Source organism: Sinocyclocheilus rhinocerous, unplaced genomic scaffold (assembly GCF_001515625.1).
Source record: "Sinocyclocheilus rhinocerous isolate Xijiao unplaced genomic scaffold, SAMN03320098_v1.1 scaffold881, whole genome shotgun sequence".
Lineage (NCBI taxonomy): Eukaryota > Metazoa > Chordata > Actinopteri > Cypriniformes > Cyprinidae > Sinocyclocheilus > Sinocyclocheilus rhinocerous.
The window spans coordinates 439,443-457,237 of NW_015624586.1; the positions used below are offsets into that span (position 1 = coordinate 439,443).

A 17,795-nucleotide genomic window follows, 5' to 3' on the forward strand; every position below is an offset into this window, starting at 1 on the left:
TATATATATATAGTTTTTAAATTATTTTTTAAATTAAAACAGCTTTGCTTTACAGTTTTTGAAAAAAAAAATAAACAAACCCCAAAACTTACAAAAGAATAGATGTATTTAAATGTCAAGAAAATATTGTCACAATGCAAAAAAAAAAAAACAACACTTCCTGATCTTCTCAAATAGCAAGTCTGGACAATAAAGATGACCCAATGGAGGTTTATATCAAGCTGGCATTTAACCTGGACAACCCATGACAGTTTTCTCTTTTACTCATGTGATGTTTTTGTTCAGTGAGATGATTCTCCTTAATTCGACGAGGAAGATGCTTTAAGTCACAGATAATATTGTTTCACTCTAAAGATGAATATTTCCTCTTCTCCCTCATGCAGCTCAGAAAGCAGCGTGCGATCGATCAGAAGCTTTGATTATCTGTGAGACGAGTGATGTGTAAACACACAGAGATCTGCTGACCTGTGCGCTGATGGATGTGCTGTTGATGCTGTAAGGACCGCCGTCAGAAAGAAAGGCCTGTCGAAGCTCCTCAGGACACTGGAACTGAGCCCACTGCTCGGGGCTGATGGGAAGAGACTCGTCTGCAGCTTTAGCTCTGGGTCTGTCCTCCACAGGAGACGGCTGCAGAAATAAAAGATATATACATTACATATACATAACTGTATATACATGTACACTAAAGTTCAAAGATTTCTTTAAGAAATGAACAGTTTTATTCATCAGGGAAACATTACATTGGTCAAAAGTGACAGTAAAGACATTTATAATGTAGGATTCAAAATATGAAACTATAATAATATTGTAAAAATAATAATAATAATAACAATAAAACTTGGTTTGATATTTTGTATCTAATGCAATGATATTTAGATAAATTCTGTTGCTTAATATGTTTGATGAAAATATGATACATTACCATTCAAAATTTTGGGGTAAGTAAGACTTAAAAAAAAAAAAAAAAAAAGCAATTAATATTTTTATTCATCAAGGACGCATTAAATTGATCAAAAGTGACAGTAAAAACATTTATAATGTTACAAAAGATTTCTATTTCAAATAAATGCTGTTCTTTTGAACTTTCTATTCATCTGTGAATCCTGAAAAATAAAACGTATCACAGTTTCCACAAAAATATTAATGTTTTCAACATTGATAATAATCAGAAATGTTTCTTGAGCAGCAAATCGGCATATTAATTTCTATACTAATTACATTTTAAAATAAATTCAAATAGAAAACAGTTTCATAATATTACAGTTTTTACTATATTTTTGATCAAATAAATGCAGCATTGGTGAGCAGAAGAAACTTTAAAAATAATTAATTAATTACACTTTCTGTTGTCCACAGTAGTCAGAAATCTGTGTAACCTTTTCATGTTTTCTGTCTAATAATTATTTTACCGTTATTTAAATAATTATTATTTACTGACTGTATTATTTACTAATAATTATTTGACTGACTGCGCTGCAAAGTGAATAAATACTTGTGAAAATGTACTCTTTCTATTGTGACAACATGCCCCACTATAGGCCACAAACTAAATTAACATGTTATAAAATTTCAACATGTTAACGTAAACTGACTTTTTCTAGTCAAAATTCTAAAGTTTGTTTATATAGACACTGACTTTCAAAAAGTAAAAAAGTAAAAAAAAAAAAAAGGGACAAGAAAACCATTAAAAATGTGACAACTAGCCCCAGTCACACCGACATACAAAGTGCAAAAACAGATATGTAATTAATATGTAATGAAGGTTTTGCAGCCATTCTACAGATGATTGGTGATCAGTGAAGCTCTGTTATTACTAGCTCACTAGTCTCACCTGTTTGGTCTTCTTCTCGTCTGGTCTCTCCTTGTCTTTTCTGGAGCTGGCGGATCGCACATCTTGACCTTCCGCCAAATCATTCATCACTTCCTGTGCGGTTGCCATGGATACCTGAAGCATTAAATTGATCAAAAGTGACAGTAAAAACATTTATAATGTTACAAAAGATTTCTATTTCAAATAAATGCTGTTCTTTTGAACTTTCTATTCATCTGTGAATCCTGAAAAATAAAACGTATCACAGTTTCCACAAAAATATTAATGTTTTCAACATTGATAATAATCAGAAATGTTTCTTGAGCAGCAAATCGGCATATTAATTTCTATACTAATTACATTTTAAAATAAATTCAAATAGAAAACAGTTTCATAATATTACAGTTTTTACTATATTTTTGATCAAATAAATGCAGCATTGGTGAGCAGAAGAAACTTTAAAAATAATTAATTAATTACACTTTCTGTTGTCCACAGTAGTCAGAAATCTGTGTAACCTTTTCATGTTTTCTGTCTAATAATTATTTTACCGTTATTTAAATAATTATTATTTACTGACTGTATTATTTACTAATAATTATTTGACTGACTGCGCTGCAAAGTGAATAAATACTTGTGAAAATGTACTCTTTCTATTGTGACAACATGCCCCACTATAGGCCACAAACTAAATTAACATGTTATAAAATTTCAACATGTTAACATAAACTGACTTTTTCTAGTCAAAATTCTAAAGTTTGTTTATATAGACACTGACTTTCAAAAAGTAAAAAAGTAAAAAAAAAAAAAAGGGACAAGAAAACCATTAAAAATGTGACAACTAGCCCCAGTCACACCGACATACAAAGTGCAAAAACAGATATGTAATTAATATGTAATGAAGGTTTTGCAGCCATTCTACAGATGATTGGTGATCAGTGAAGCTCTGTTATTACTAGCTCACTAGTCTCACCTGTTTGGTCTTCTTCTCGTCTGGTCTCTCCTTGTCTTTTCTGGAGCTGGCGGATCGCACATCTTGACCTTCCGCCAAATCATTCATCACTTCCTGTGCGGTTGCCATGGATACCTGAATTCCACAGTGACACACACGTGTTCAGTGTTGGGGAAAGTTACTTTTAAAAGTGATGCATTACAGGCAACGTGAGTTACAGAGTCAGATTACTTTTTTCGAGTCACTAGTAAAGTAATGCATTACTTTTTTAGTTTACAAGAAAATATCTGAGTTACTTGTTCAAATAAGTAACTTGTTACTTTGTTTCCATGTGTTGAGTGACAGCTCTGGTGTTGCCATGGTGACAGAAATCAGGAGTAAGAGCAGAGCGTTGTGTGTGAACATGATCTTACTGTAGTTCTAGACTAAATATAAACATGTGTTTACTCATCTCAGATTCAGTACCTGAATTCCACAGCGACACACACGTGTTCAGTGTTGGGGAAAGTTACTTTTAAACGTGATGCATTACAATATTGCGTTACTCCCTAAAAAAGTTACTAATTACGGATTCAGTATTCCTCAAAATGAATAAAAACAGTTAAATGCAAACTCAGAATATGACGCAATAGCTGCAATAATTAAATATGTTAACACAAATACCCCTTGTGTACTATTTAATCCCATTTTATAAACCATTGTCTTTGCTGCTGACCTTTGATGATCCAGGTCAACCATACTAATAAGCAAAAATTACTTTAGATGAACTCAAATTTGTGCTTCATTGTTTTTTATTGCTAAAGAGTGTTGAACCGTCTTCTCCTGTGTTCTACTGTACAGACGTGAATTTACATTCCCTTCAGCCTGAGGCGTATTCACATTTCATGTTTTGGTGTGAAATCTGGGCTTTTACAAATGTAAAATTTATATTTAATTTATATTAAAAACAAACAAACAAACAAGCCCCGCCCAGATTTAAAAAGTAACGCATTACTTTCCATAAAAAGTAACTAAGTATCGTAATTAGTAACTTTTTTAGGGAGTAATGCAATATTGTAATGCATCACTTTTAAAAGTAACTTTCCCTAACACTGAACACAAATGTGTTATTTTTGCTTAGTATGGTTGAAGTGGATCATCGAAGGTCAGTAGCGAAGACATCAGTTAATAAAATGGGATTAAATACATAAAGGATATTTGTCTTATTTAACATATTTAATTATAGCAGGTTTGTATAATATTCTGAGTTTGCATTTGACAGTATTTATTGATTGTGAGGAACACTGAATGTGTTTGTGTGCAGTGAGATGAGTAAACACATGTTGATATTTAGTCTAGAACTACAGTAAGATCATATTCACACACAACGCTCTGCTCTTACTCCTGATTTCTGTCACCATGGCAACACCAGAGCTGTCACTCAACACATGGAAACAAAGTAACCAATATTGTAATGCATCACTTTTAAAAGTAACTTTCCCTAACACTGAACACAAATGTGTTATTTTTGCTTAGTATGGTTGAAGTGGATCATCGAAGGTCAGTAGCGAAGACATCGGTTAAAAAAATGGGATTAAATACATAAATGATATTTGTCTTATTTAACATATTTAATTATTGCAGATATTGCGTCATATTCTGAGTTTGCATTTAATGTTTTTATTCATTTTGAGGAACACTGAATGTGTTTGTGTTCAGGTGAGATGAGTAAACACATGTTGATATTTAGTCTAGAACTACAGTAAGATCATGTTCACACACAACACTCTGCACTTACTCCTGATTTCTGTCACCATGGCAACACCAGAGCTGTCACTCAACACATGGAAACAAAGTAACTGGAGCTACTTATTTGAAAAAGTAATGCAGTGACGACTCAAAAGAAGCGTGATCTGTGAGCTGTGTAAGTGAGAGTACCTTCCAGATGTGCAGCGAGCAGCTGTAGGCCGTCAGCAGATGCTGCTGCTGTTTGAGAGACGAGCGCTCCTCTGTGAGAGCCAGCAGTGTGTGCGATCGCATCAGACGCTCCAGACGGCCCACCGAACGCACGTCACACAGACACGGGCCAGACCCCTCTGACGGGACAGGGCAAATCAACAGGAGTCAAAACTTTGGGATAATTCAGATTTTGTTTTGTTTTGAAGCTCTCTTCTGCTCACCAAGGCTGCATATATTAAATCAAAAATACAATAAAAATTGTGAAATATTATTACTATTTTAAATGCCTGTTTTCTATGTGAATATGTGTTAAACTGTAATTTATTGCTGTGATCAAACCTGAATTTTCAGCATTATTACTCCAGCCTTCAGTGCAAGGGTGTAGAATTTATTAGAGATGCTATGACATGTCCCTACCAATATCCAGTGACTACTAAATTGCAACTAAGAATAATTTTGATCAAACAATTAAAAATATGTGCATGTAACCACTGTTGTTGAAATAGGTCACACCATTGATATTAGCTGAGAGATTAAAGAAATGCACTAGAAAACTGCCCATTTTCAAGGATGCACATATTATACATGTATGGAGTAAGAACATTATTTATTTAATTTGTTATTTTACAGGGACAACGGACAGTCAAAGAACTGCCCCAGAAGTACCTACAGAGCTGTCCCTGGTCAGGAAAGTTTTAATTATTTCAAGCTCTCATCTGCCGGTGTATGTAAAGGTAATGCAGTCACCGTCTGTGTTCTGTGTGTCTGTGAACAGCAGCATGTCTACGGCCCACTCGATCTGCAGACGGACGTCAGTCACAGGAAAGTGTGTGACATACAGCCACTCGGCAAACTCCAGCAGAACCTCCACCTTCTGCCACGGACCCCTCGGAGACTGAGCAAACACACAGAAGAGCCGAGTCAACTAACACTGACCAACAACAGCTGTCAGGAACCTCTGGCTCATGGTTCACACAGAAATCAAAAAAAAAAAAAAAATTAAGCTTTTTTTTTATCTAGTAAGATATTTTGCATGGTGAATAAAAAAAAAAAAATTAAGCATACATTAAAAAAAAATCCCATAAATTCTCATTACTGTAAAGTAAACAAAAAATGCTATTATTAAATGATTGTAAATTACATTTGTGAAAAACACATGTAAGTAAAAATCTGTGTTTTTGTGCTGAATTTAATTTTTAAAAAACCTATCATTATCAGATACAGTCTTTTTAAGGGAAATTTGCTTAATTTTCATGAAAATATGGTCAAAATTAAAATAATATATGAATGATAAAAAAAAACGAACAGGTTTCTCATAACCTTAAAAACATTTGATCTAAAGACTTACAGTCAAACCAAAAATTATTCAAATACCTTCAACATTTCTCACATATTATATCACAGTTTATTCGCTATAGTTTAGAAAACGTTAATAAAATATGACAAGAACTGTGTCAGAACAAATTCATCTGGATAATGTCAGATAACTTTGATAGAAAGGTCAAATTTTTGGTCCCAATTTTTTTTTTTTTAGATCAGTTTTACTGGTATGAAGAATTTTTGGGTGCAATATGTCACAGTTTACTTTATTCTGCTATCCTCACTTACATTTATGAACTATAGTGTCCTGCACCCACTAGTAAAAAAATATCAAAAATTATATAATTTTTGGTTTGACTGTACATTCTTGAAAAATGCTAATAATTATTTTGCCCAAGATTCTCAAAAGATATATTATTAAAACTATAAAAGACATTTGTGAAGTAACATTTTAAGTATAGATTACAGTAGTGTTTTTAGTTTTCACTGAATTCAATTTGCAACTTTTTTTATTTTTTATAATACATAATCGTTGTATCCAGAAATGACAATTCTTGATTTTGTATTGAAGTAGTTTTGGGGGAGATGTGTTTAACTGTCAATTTTCTTTTTTGACAAAAATGTCAAAATGCAAATAATACATCCCTAATATATTCTTTTCCTTTACCAACCACCTATGAAAACCTGCAGTACATGTGTAAGACCAGCAGGTGTCGCCACAAAACCACATACAGTCACAGACATGCATTTCAACACATAATGTGCATTAACTGTTGACATGACATCTAGATGAGCTCAAGCTTTAAAGAGTTCAAGAGTTCAGTGCTGCTTTGACCTGCAGAGCTGTGATGGCGTTCTGATAGCAGCTGAGCCGCTGAGGTTTGTCTTTGGCACAGAGAGCTGCACGCTGCCACATCTGAGCACAGACCGTCTCTCCCTCGTTAGTGAACCACTGCATGTCCAGCAGAAGCGACTCGCCCAGCCGGGCCTTGACCAGAACACGCTGCTTCAGCAGAGCCCTGGAGCACACACACAGAGAACACACCGCACCATCAGATGGGCTTTATCACTGCATGATGACTTTTGAGCAACTGAGAATTACACTAGCATGCAAAAAAAATAAAAATGAATAAATCATGTTTCAAATAATCAGGAAAATTAAGCATGTTTTGCTCCAAATTCTCATTAGTGTACAGGAATATAAAATGCAATGACTTTTATAGATTACAATACTGTTTTTGTGCCGAATTAAATTTATGCCAATTTTTAACATTTATTACATTTACATTATTTACATCAAGCACATTTCACCCAAAAGCACTTCAATTTCAAAATCAAGAATTATATTATTAATATTAGAATATAATAATGATTGAGTTCAGAAATGACCATTATTGAAGTAGTTTTGGGGAAAATGTGCTTATTTGTCATGAAAATAATGTCAAACTGCTAATTACTAATCAATAATTATAAGAAATATAACTTATTTTAGTTTTTCTTTTCTGTGGTTTTTGGGGTGAAATGCGACCCACACGTTTCTTTGTGTAACTCACTTCCTACTGATCACAAAATGAAAACATGCAGTGCACAAGAACAACCAGCAGGTGTCAATAAAACATCAACTAAAGAATTATTTGTAACCAAATGATTGATTAGTGCGCAAATTAACCTGGAAAGGCTCTTTCATTAATTCATGCAACTCTATTTTTCCCACTATGTGGGTTCATCTTTGATCTAGACTATATAAAACCATGCATTTGCAAAACTGTACATTAAATAAGTTCCCTTACATGTGAATGCCACAGTTTCCTTTTAAACAATATTTCCCTATTCAAGAAACTTTATATAGCTAGCACTTCTCATGTAAACATGTCTTCTTATGATGAATCACTTGCTGTGTTACTCATTGCATTTGTGCTGTAATTGCATTCACTGATAAACCCATTATTTGGGAACTGATAAGCCATCATATGGTTTATCTATGATAGTTTAGACACACACACACACTAGATCTAGACTAAATCAAGAGCAGATTTCAGTACGGCTCTGTTCTGCGTGGTTTCTATCACCTTCGGCTCTAGTTTTTCTAGCATTCAGTGACCCATGAAGCACTGCAGATGAAAAAGGTCAGTTTTTAGAGCGGTGTGTGTTGCAGGGAAGGCCTCACAGTCTGTGTTCGGTGTGTGGCATCTCTCTGAGGGCCTCATCCAGCAGCTGCAGGCCTCTCCTCCAGTCTCCAGCGTCCGCATGAATATGGAGCAGAGCGCTGATCACAGCCGTCCACACCTTCAGGTCATCATCAGCGATGCCAGCGTCTAGAAAACATGCCAGAACCAACCCTCACAGCCAGATATATTCATACAATCGAATGCCATAAAACCTTATGTGAGCAAAACAATCAGCAACTCAATCCCTGCAGGATTATTTACACATCATTTCTTTTCAGGAAAGCAGATTCTTCTGGCAAATAATGGCTAAAATATATTTTAAATATATGTTGTAAACAGTGAAGCTCAATGAAATACATTTTTGAAATTAAAGTATATTTAGTTTTTATTTCACACAACAAAATATACTTCAAAAAGTATTTAATGGGAAGAATATGCATTTCCAATCTTACAGCAGCCTACATTTAGACTAAATGCAAATGTGGATGGAATAGCTTACCAGAAATCAAAAACAGATTTATAATGCTTTAAAAAATATATATATAGCATTTTTTTTACAGTATAAAGTATGTTTCTAGCTTATTTATTTATTTAATTTGGATTGAAATATATGAATGTCAAAATATATTTTAAATGCGTTATAAAAATATATATATTTATATTTTTCAAATATATCTTCAAAATATATAAAAAATATATTGGTAAATATATTATACACGCACACACGCTCACTCACTCACACACACACACTCACACACTCACACTCACACACACACTCACATATATACTCTTAAGGTGTAACCAATGATTTAAAAAAAATATATTTTAACTCATAAAGCATAAAATAATTTTTAGAAGAATTAAATGGATAGCTCACCTAAAAAATCATTCTGTCATAATTTACTCACCCTCATGTCATTTCAACCCACAAGACTTTGGTTTATTTTTAAAACAAATGACTGAAATCTGACAGGTTTCTGTCTTTCCACTGAAAGTCTGGGTAACCAAAACTTTAAAGACCCAATAAGTTCATAAAGGTGTCATAAAAATGAACGTATATGAATCGAGCGGTTTAATTCTTGTGAACGGATATCTGGACTTTCAATGGAGGGACAGAAACCTCTCAGATTTCATTAAAAGTATCTACATTTGTGTTTTGAAGATTAACCAAAGGCTTATTGGTTTGGAACAACATGAGGGTGAGTAAATGATGAGTGGATTTTCATTTTGGGTGAACTATCCCTTTAAAGCTTCTGGAACTCATTACTACACCGCAAGAAATGATTTTCATCCTCAGCATTATAGTCTTTTCCCCAGTAAAAATATCGAAATATCCTTAAATCAAGAAAGCAAAATGTGACATAAAACATTAAGTCTTGCTTTTTTGGGAAATGTATCAAAATCAAGCGAGTTTATGCTTAAAACAAGACAAAATATCTGCCAATGGGATCAGAAAAATAATTAAAATAAGTAATTTCGCTTCCCAATGAAATGTATCTTGATTTAAGGATGTTTAGATAGTTATACTGGAAACAAGACAAAAAATACAAAATTAGAAAATAATTTTTTGCAGTGTAAAATGTTATGGTTAAATATAATATACTAACAATGCATGCATAAGCTATAGTATATGATCATAAACCACTTTATAAAAGACATACATAAAGCACATACATCACAGAAATGCTTCATTGAGTAAAAGCCAAATAATTCTCACTTGTTGTATCTGGTCCGTCACGCTTGAGTACAGACGCTCTTTTAGTTTTGCCCTGAACACATGAATATAAAGCATATTTATATACTGGACATATGAAACAGGTTTCTGACAGCATCACATTCATCCGTTTGTAATAGTATTAAGGTGAGGTGATGGTGTGTGTGTGCTGGTGGTGTCTTACGGCTGTGTGTTTGCTGTATGTTTGGCTGATGGTCTTCAGGATGAGCTCCAGCGCTCCTCTCAGCTGACGTCTGTCCCGTCTCGAGTCCAGCAGAGGCAGACATGCGCTCCAGAAGTGAGCGGCTGCGCTCATACACAGACTCCAGCTGCCCGCCTGCTGTGCAAAACTACAACACACACACAACATCAGCCACAGATCAGACCAGGACAGCTCAGAAGCACATTCAGCATTAAACTGAGCAGATTTCTGAAACAGAAACTTGGGACTTTTTGTAGTTTAGTGAGTTTAGTAGTCAAAATATCATTGAAATCTCACTTCTTGTTATTTACGAATTACATTTTTTAAAATTGTTGCAGGTTCCATATATTATTATTATTATTTATTTATTTTTTTGTAGAAGAACCCTATCTGGGTTTAATATAAAATAGTAGAAATTAACCAATCGCAAACAGATCAAAACAGTATTATATTTTTATAAAATTATGATTTCACAAAAACAAAAAAAATGAAAACATATGATAAACAAAAACTGTATTTAAAAAAAAATAAAAAAATTTTAACCACTTTCCAATTATATTCGATATTTAAAATTTTGACAAACTGTGAATACACTATATACAGTAATTACAAGTTTGTTTGTTTTTTTAAATTTTTCAAATGTTATTTAATATTTGTGCTTTTGGAAATGGATCTTTACTATCCCTAATTATTTTGCATTTTAGGCTAATTTTGGGTACAAAGAATGTGCTTTCTGCAAAAATTATTATTCAAAATATCACTGAAATCTCGCTTATTATCCATGAATTCAAAAATGGGGACAATATATTTTTGTATGTATTTTTTTTAATTGTTATGGGCTCCATATAGTATTATTATAATTAATAATTGTTAGGATTTTTGGAAGACAACCCTAACTCAATCAATCAATCAATCAATAAAAATAGTAAATAGTTTAAAATATACTAAAGATACTAAAAACAGTAAATAGTAACCAATAGCAAAAAGATCAAAACAACAAATACACATTACACAAATAAAAAAATAAAAAATAAATATGAGGAAAAACAAAAAAATATTTTTTTATTTTTTTCCCCCAATTTCACAAATTGTGAATACACTGTACACAGTAATTACAACTTTTTTTTTTTTTTTACTTTTTGAATGTTATTTTATGTTTGAGCACAAAGTATGCAAATGTAATGGTTTAATTGTTTAGTTGTTTATTGTTTTTTATTCATACCAGGGTGTGCTTTTACCCACAAACATTTCAAATTGTGTGCAAAACAACCCCAAACCCTGTTCAGACCTGTTATACAGCACACACAAACGGTATGACTTCAACATGAAGCTGATAAACTCTGAAATATGTAGAATAATCTGTTTGAGTCGTGCAGTGGTGTTCAGACCTGACGCTGTGCTGCAGCTTGAGCAGACCCTCCATATATCTGCTGTGATGAGCTCTGGCCTCCTGGATCAGACTCTGACCTCTGACACACGCAGCGCTGCTCAACATCTCCTGCACCGAACGCACGCTGAACCTGGGAGAATACAAGACTAATTCACCACGCAAATGGTTGTCAAAAGCAAAAATGCTATGAAATGCATCATATTTGAATGCAAAAGTTTGACATGAATGAGCAACACAACTACTATTTTTGGAATCAGCACCTCAAAGTTAGTTAGAAACAACTATTGTATTTCATACAGCAAACATGACAAGGAATCTAGTTTGTTAGTCTAATTGTAGGCAGTGCTGTGACCCTGGAGCACAAAAGCAGTCTTAAGTCGCTGGGGTATATTTGTAGCAATAGCCAACAATACATTGTATGGGTCAAAATTATACATTTTTCTTTTATGCCAAAAATCATTAGGATATTAAGTAAAGATCATGCTCCATGAAGATATTTTGTAAATTTCCTACCGTAAATATATAAAAACTTAATTTTTGATTAGTAATATGCATTGCTAAGAACTTCATTTGAACAACTTTAAAGATGATTTTCTCAATATTTTGATTTTTTTGCACCCTCAGATTCCAGATTTTCAAATAGTTGTATCTCGGCCAAATATTGTCCTATCCTAACAAACCATACATCAATGGAAAGATTATTTGTGTATAAATGTATAATGTATAAATCTCAATTTCAAAAAATTGATCCTTATGACTGGTTTTGTGCTCCAGGGTCACATACATCAGTGGCACTCACAGAGCATAAGCGGCCGTCTTCACTCTTTGTGCTGCGTTCTGCTCCAGCTGCAGTGCATTATGGGTGCAGGTGAGGACAAGGCTGTGGTCTTGTGTCTGATGGGTGAACAGAGCGAGCTGTGTCCACACACACAGCTCCACGACCGGATCAGACCACTGACAGCCCAACGCCATCTGAACCAGCTGAAGAAGAGACACGCTGATCTTACTGATATATATATATACTGTATATCACACTCTACAGCTGATCAACTGATCCTGACAGCGGCTTTCAGCCTGATTTACAGGGAGCTGGACACTTAAGTCTCTCTGATACATGTCAGGAATCACTTCATTTATGTATGTGTATATATAAGTCTCGCTTTCTGCAACAACAGAGAGAATTGCAAACACATTCAACATTGTATTATCAATGTTGAAAACAGTTGCACTGCTTCATATTTGTGTGGAAACTGATACATTTTATCAGTTTATCACAGATGAATAGAAAGTTCAAAAGAACGGCATTTATTTGAAATATAAATATTTTGTAACATTATAAATGTCGTTGCTGACACTTTTGATCAATTTAATGCGTCCTTGATGAATAAAAGCATTCATTTCAAAGGTTTTTCTTTTTGCTTACCCCAAACTTTTAAATGGTAATCACAGTTTTCATGATACATGATTTCTGAAGATCATGTGACACTGAAGACTGGAGTAATGATGCTGAAAATTCAGCTTTGATCACAGGAATAAATTACAGTTTAACAGATATTCACATGGAAAACAGCTGTTTTACATTCTAATAATATTTCACAATTTTTACTGTATTTTGCTGAAAGCAGTTTTAACAGGTTATGATGATATTGAGCAGCTCTCACCACAGACAGACTGGGAACGGTGAACTGCATCAGTCTGGAGCTCCTGTTACACTGAAGCATCTCTACTGCGACCAGCACACGGGACATGGCTGTCACCGCCTCGTTCTTACTCTGACACACACACAATAAAGCAGGTACAGACATGAAACGAGGAATATTAACCCCATAAAGCTACTGATTCATATGTTCATATATTCATATTCATATACACAGGCTCTTCAATCTCATCTTATTTTTAGACATATTATTGTAGATATAGAGCGATGACTGATATTTAGATCATTTTATGACAGTATCTGCTGCACTGTTATAAACATCTCATTGATTTACATTATAAGCAGCAGAATGTCATCATAGAAATATCAGCATCTGCAGCAAATTCATATTTGTTTTATAAAATTGAGCTGTTTTTCTTCCATATTCTCACTATATCAGACTATATGAGCCATAAAAGCCTGATGCATCAAATATGATACTCAACAAAACGTGCAAACATTTTTCTTTTAGAATTTCTTTTTCAGTAAAAATAAATAGATTTTCTGACTATTATTTCATATGGCAGGCTTTACAGGGTTAAGCCTCCACAGCCAGACTTTTGATTAAAATCGGGTCAATTTTGCATCTTATTTAGTGTTGGGGAGTAACTAGTTACATGTAATGGAATTATGTAAATACAAAATAAATGTAACTGTAATCTGTTACAGTTACTGAGAAAAAAATTTGGAATTAAATTAGTTACTTATGAAAATGTTAACGATTACAAAGGGGGTTACATCTGAATATTTTCACACACATACAGATTTGATTGATTTCTTTCATAAACTGCATTGACTGCTCTAAAATATGAGACACCAGTGTTTCAGGAGTTTAGGACACAGAATAGGACATGTGTTTATTCAATAACCGTTTCATTTATTTTTTGGGTTTATGTATATGCTTTATTTTTTAAGATTAACTGTTTTTTTCCAAAGCATTGTTAGATGCAAGTGTTTCCTGTCATAGCTATGCAAAGATTTGATTTCAAAAACAATATCAGAGCTATTAAACGGTTTCTTGTTATGATTCTAAATCTGTATTTAACCTCAGAACAATGTTAAAGTAAAAAGGAGGTGTTAAAAGTCTGATTTTGTGGTGTATAATCTTAATTCAAGCGATGAAGGATTTTGAAAGTCTGACAGTAATCAGTGTTGAGTGCAACTGTAATGTTAACCCTGCTTGCTTTACATGCTTCAAAATGATTAACAGTTGAAAACATTCAGTAGAAACTTAGAAAAGTAATCAAATGTCATCAGTTACATTAATAAAGTAATTGAAACACTACTTAAATAGAGTAACTTGTAATTTGTAACCTATTACATTTCCAGAGTAACCTTCCCAACACTGATCTTATTCTAGGTAAAATCGGCCATCTGATGATCCAAACGCAGTGTGTTTGTTCTGTTGTTGGCGTCACCTCATCGTTGATGTCCAGTTTGTGTCCGATCTGCTGCTGAAGCAGCTGTTTAACGCAGACCCACGTGCTGCAGAGCTGCTTTCTCACAGAGATGGGCAGCGGCTCGGCGTTTCCACTGGACAGACGCAGCGCAAACTCACACACCTGCAACACACACACACACACACACACACGTTTGTTTCTGTGAATTGTGGGGACTTTCCATAGACTTCTATTACTTTTATACTGACCAAACGATATTTTCTATCCCCTAACCCTAAACCTACCCCTTACAGAAAACCTATTTGAATTCTTACACTTTCAGATAAACATCATTTACTATTTTTAATCATTTGTTTCTCTCGAATGTCAAAAATTTCAAGTTTTACTATCCTTGTGGGGAGTCAAGCACACACACACTCACTCACACTCACACTCACACTCACACACACACTCACTCACACTCACACTCACACACACGCACACACACACACACACATAACATTTATGTCATCATTTTAGTTCATCAGACGTATGCTTGCTTTATTCATAATCATTTTCAGTCCAGTTTGGTTTAGCTGACTAGAAGCGATTCCTCTTCAGAAGTAACTGCACACTCACACACGCTCACACACACACACACACGGTCAGGTATCAGCAGAACGCAGATGTCCAAACATCATCGGGCCTCAAACTTTCTGCTCTTAACTTCAGCTTTAGGTAAAAATCTCCAGTCTGCCTGTGTGCTGCTCGGCAAGTGCTTCAAACCTTCTCTTGTCGAGTGTGAAAAGAGCAGCGTTAGGAAAGTCGTTAGTAAATCTTTTCCCTATTAAAAAGGCTTTCATGTGGAATTAGCGCTGATATGTGCAGCGAAGGGCCTGTAAATCTGCACAAAAGGCAGCAGAATGAAATTTAATCAGAGAGAATGTGAAGAAGGGAAGCAGCAGAATGCATGAGGTGTTTAACAGTGTATTTAGGGCCTGAATCAGATTTTTATGGGTCTCTTTTCATCAAATGTGTTCACTTAGATCAGAAACACACTCTCATGGCTCTAATGCCTAAATTTAAGATTTATGCGTTTGAATTGCACATAAAATTTCCATGCATTTGGATCACACAGTTTTAACAAACTAATAGACTTAATGTGATGCATACTGTATTTGTCAGTCATACATTAATGAAACATGTCAGTTTTCTGTAATAGTACTTTATATATTTAACCAGCTTTATATATTTATCATCAATAAATCAAATTTGTTTCAATTTCATACATTTAACTACTTGATTACTGCTTGGTCCAAAGCTAGTCATATTTTAATTATGTTCATTTTTAAAATATTCAGTTGTTTTCACAATGAGCCGATTTATGCTGATTTTAATCCATTTATAAATTCTACAATAATATTTATAATTGTTATATAATTATACATTAATACATAAAAACATACTTTATTATTGCTTGTTCCAAAGCTAGTCATATATTAACTATTTTCATTTTTAATACATTTAATTACTATCACAATGAGCAGATTTATGCTGATTCTAAGCCATTTGAATAAATGCATTTGAAAAATATGATTATTAAAAAAAATCAAATATATGCAAAAAGTTTACATGAGTTTTTTTGCTTTGTTTTGTTACCATTCTGTGCATGCTTTTTTAACTTTTGAAAACGTGATAGTAGATCTCCTGCATGTATAATTTGTCAAGATGAATTAACATGCAATAAATGCAAACAAATAGTGACAGGAAAAATGTTTGTAATCCAGAGCAAAATTGCATTTACTCCAAGCTAATTTAAACTCTAATTTAATTCATATTCAGTGCTTTGCTTGTTTTAAATTCAACCCTCTGAGCCCCTCATCAGTTTATTCACAGAGCCTAATTACGGTTTGAGATCACCCACAATGCTTTGCACAGGTGTCGTTCCCAGGTGAGCGCCCGTGTGCGTGTGTGTCTGTAGATAAGCAGTGTTTGTGTTTACTGAGCAACAGTCGCTCACCTCTAAAGCTTTCTTAACGTCCTGCATGGCAGCCGCGTCCAGCTGAGGGCCCTGGGTCGAGCCGGATTTCTCCACACTCTTCCCTCGCACTTTCTTTGTCTTCTCGGCTGGCAGCATCTTTTCGCCTCCCTTCCCAGCGTCCTGCGACTCCTGATCGGCACGAACAGACATCCCACACCACGGCTGGATGAGCCCCTGAGCCACAGCGTCACAGAGCATCCCCAGAAGAACCACCTCCCTGGACACAACACAGCACAGACATGATCCAGCTAGAAAATACATCTAAATATATATATATATATATATGTAATTACAGAATGATTCAATAAAATATTTAAATATTTTTATTATAAAATAAAACAACATCCAAAATAATAAAAAAAAAATTACAGAATAATTAATAATATTAACAGTGCTAATAATAAATAAATAAAATATTAAAATAATAAACTAATCAAATAATATAAAATTATTAAATATTAAAATAAAATAATAAAAATAATATAATTACAATAAAATACAATAACTACAATAAAACAAAAAAGTAGACAATTATAGAATTATAGTATAATAATATAAAATAATTAAATAATATATAGAATAGTTATATAAATATAGAATGACACAATAAAACACTTATATAATTATAGAATAATTAAAGTAATAAAATATAATTTTATAATAATATATAAAATAATTATAGAATTATAGAATGAAAATTAAATGAAATAATAAAATAAAATAAAAATCTCTCCTCAAAAACACATGATTTGAGGAATCATTCATATTTGGAGCACAAATGTTAAATGAATGTTAACTAATAAAGTAATACAATAATATATAAAATCCTTTATTATATAAAAATAATTATACAATTATAGAATAATTATATAAAATGAAATAATACATATAATAGTTATATATTATAGGATAATTAAAGTAATAATATAAAATAATGATATTATAGAATTGTGAAATACAGCAATATATAAAATGATTGTATAATTATAAAATAAAAGAATGATATAAAAGAATTAAATAAAATTTAATACAATTTAAATAAATAAAAAACTCTCCTCAACAAGCCATGATTTGAAGAATCATTCATGTTTGGAGCACAAATGCTGCATGCTGACACACACAAACACACACAAACACACACACACTCACACAAACACACACACACACACACTCACACAAACACAC

At 33.3% G+C, this 17,795-nt stretch overlaps 1 protein-coding gene across 1 annotated transcript in view; it reads right to left on the reverse strand.

Moving 5' to 3' along the window:
• Positions 1–2,765: 2,765 nt before the first annotated feature.
• The window catches only part of LOC107744991 (cilia- and flagella-associated protein 46-like), a 49,346-nt gene continuing 34,316 nt past the window's right edge, over positions 2,766–17,795 (reverse strand). Inside the window, exons 20-31 of the mRNA XM_016558829.1 lie at positions 16,590–16,827; positions 14,609–14,752; positions 13,156–13,266; positions 12,294–12,475; positions 11,493–11,624; positions 10,087–10,252; positions 9,906–9,957; positions 8,188–8,335; positions 6,856–7,039; positions 5,448–5,595; positions 4,680–4,837; positions 2,766–2,897 (exon numbers count right to left, since the gene is read on the reverse strand). Coding sequence (XP_016414315.1) covers positions 2,766–2,897; positions 4,680–4,837; positions 5,448–5,595; positions 6,856–7,039; positions 8,188–8,335; positions 9,906–9,957; positions 10,087–10,252; positions 11,493–11,624; positions 12,294–12,475; positions 13,156–13,266; positions 14,609–14,752; positions 16,590–16,827 — 1,795 coding nt within the window. The remainder of the gene's footprint in view (positions 2,898–4,679; positions 4,838–5,447; positions 5,596–6,855; positions 7,040–8,187; positions 8,336–9,905; positions 9,958–10,086; positions 10,253–11,492; positions 11,625–12,293; positions 12,476–13,155; positions 13,267–14,608; positions 14,753–16,589; positions 16,828–17,795) is intronic.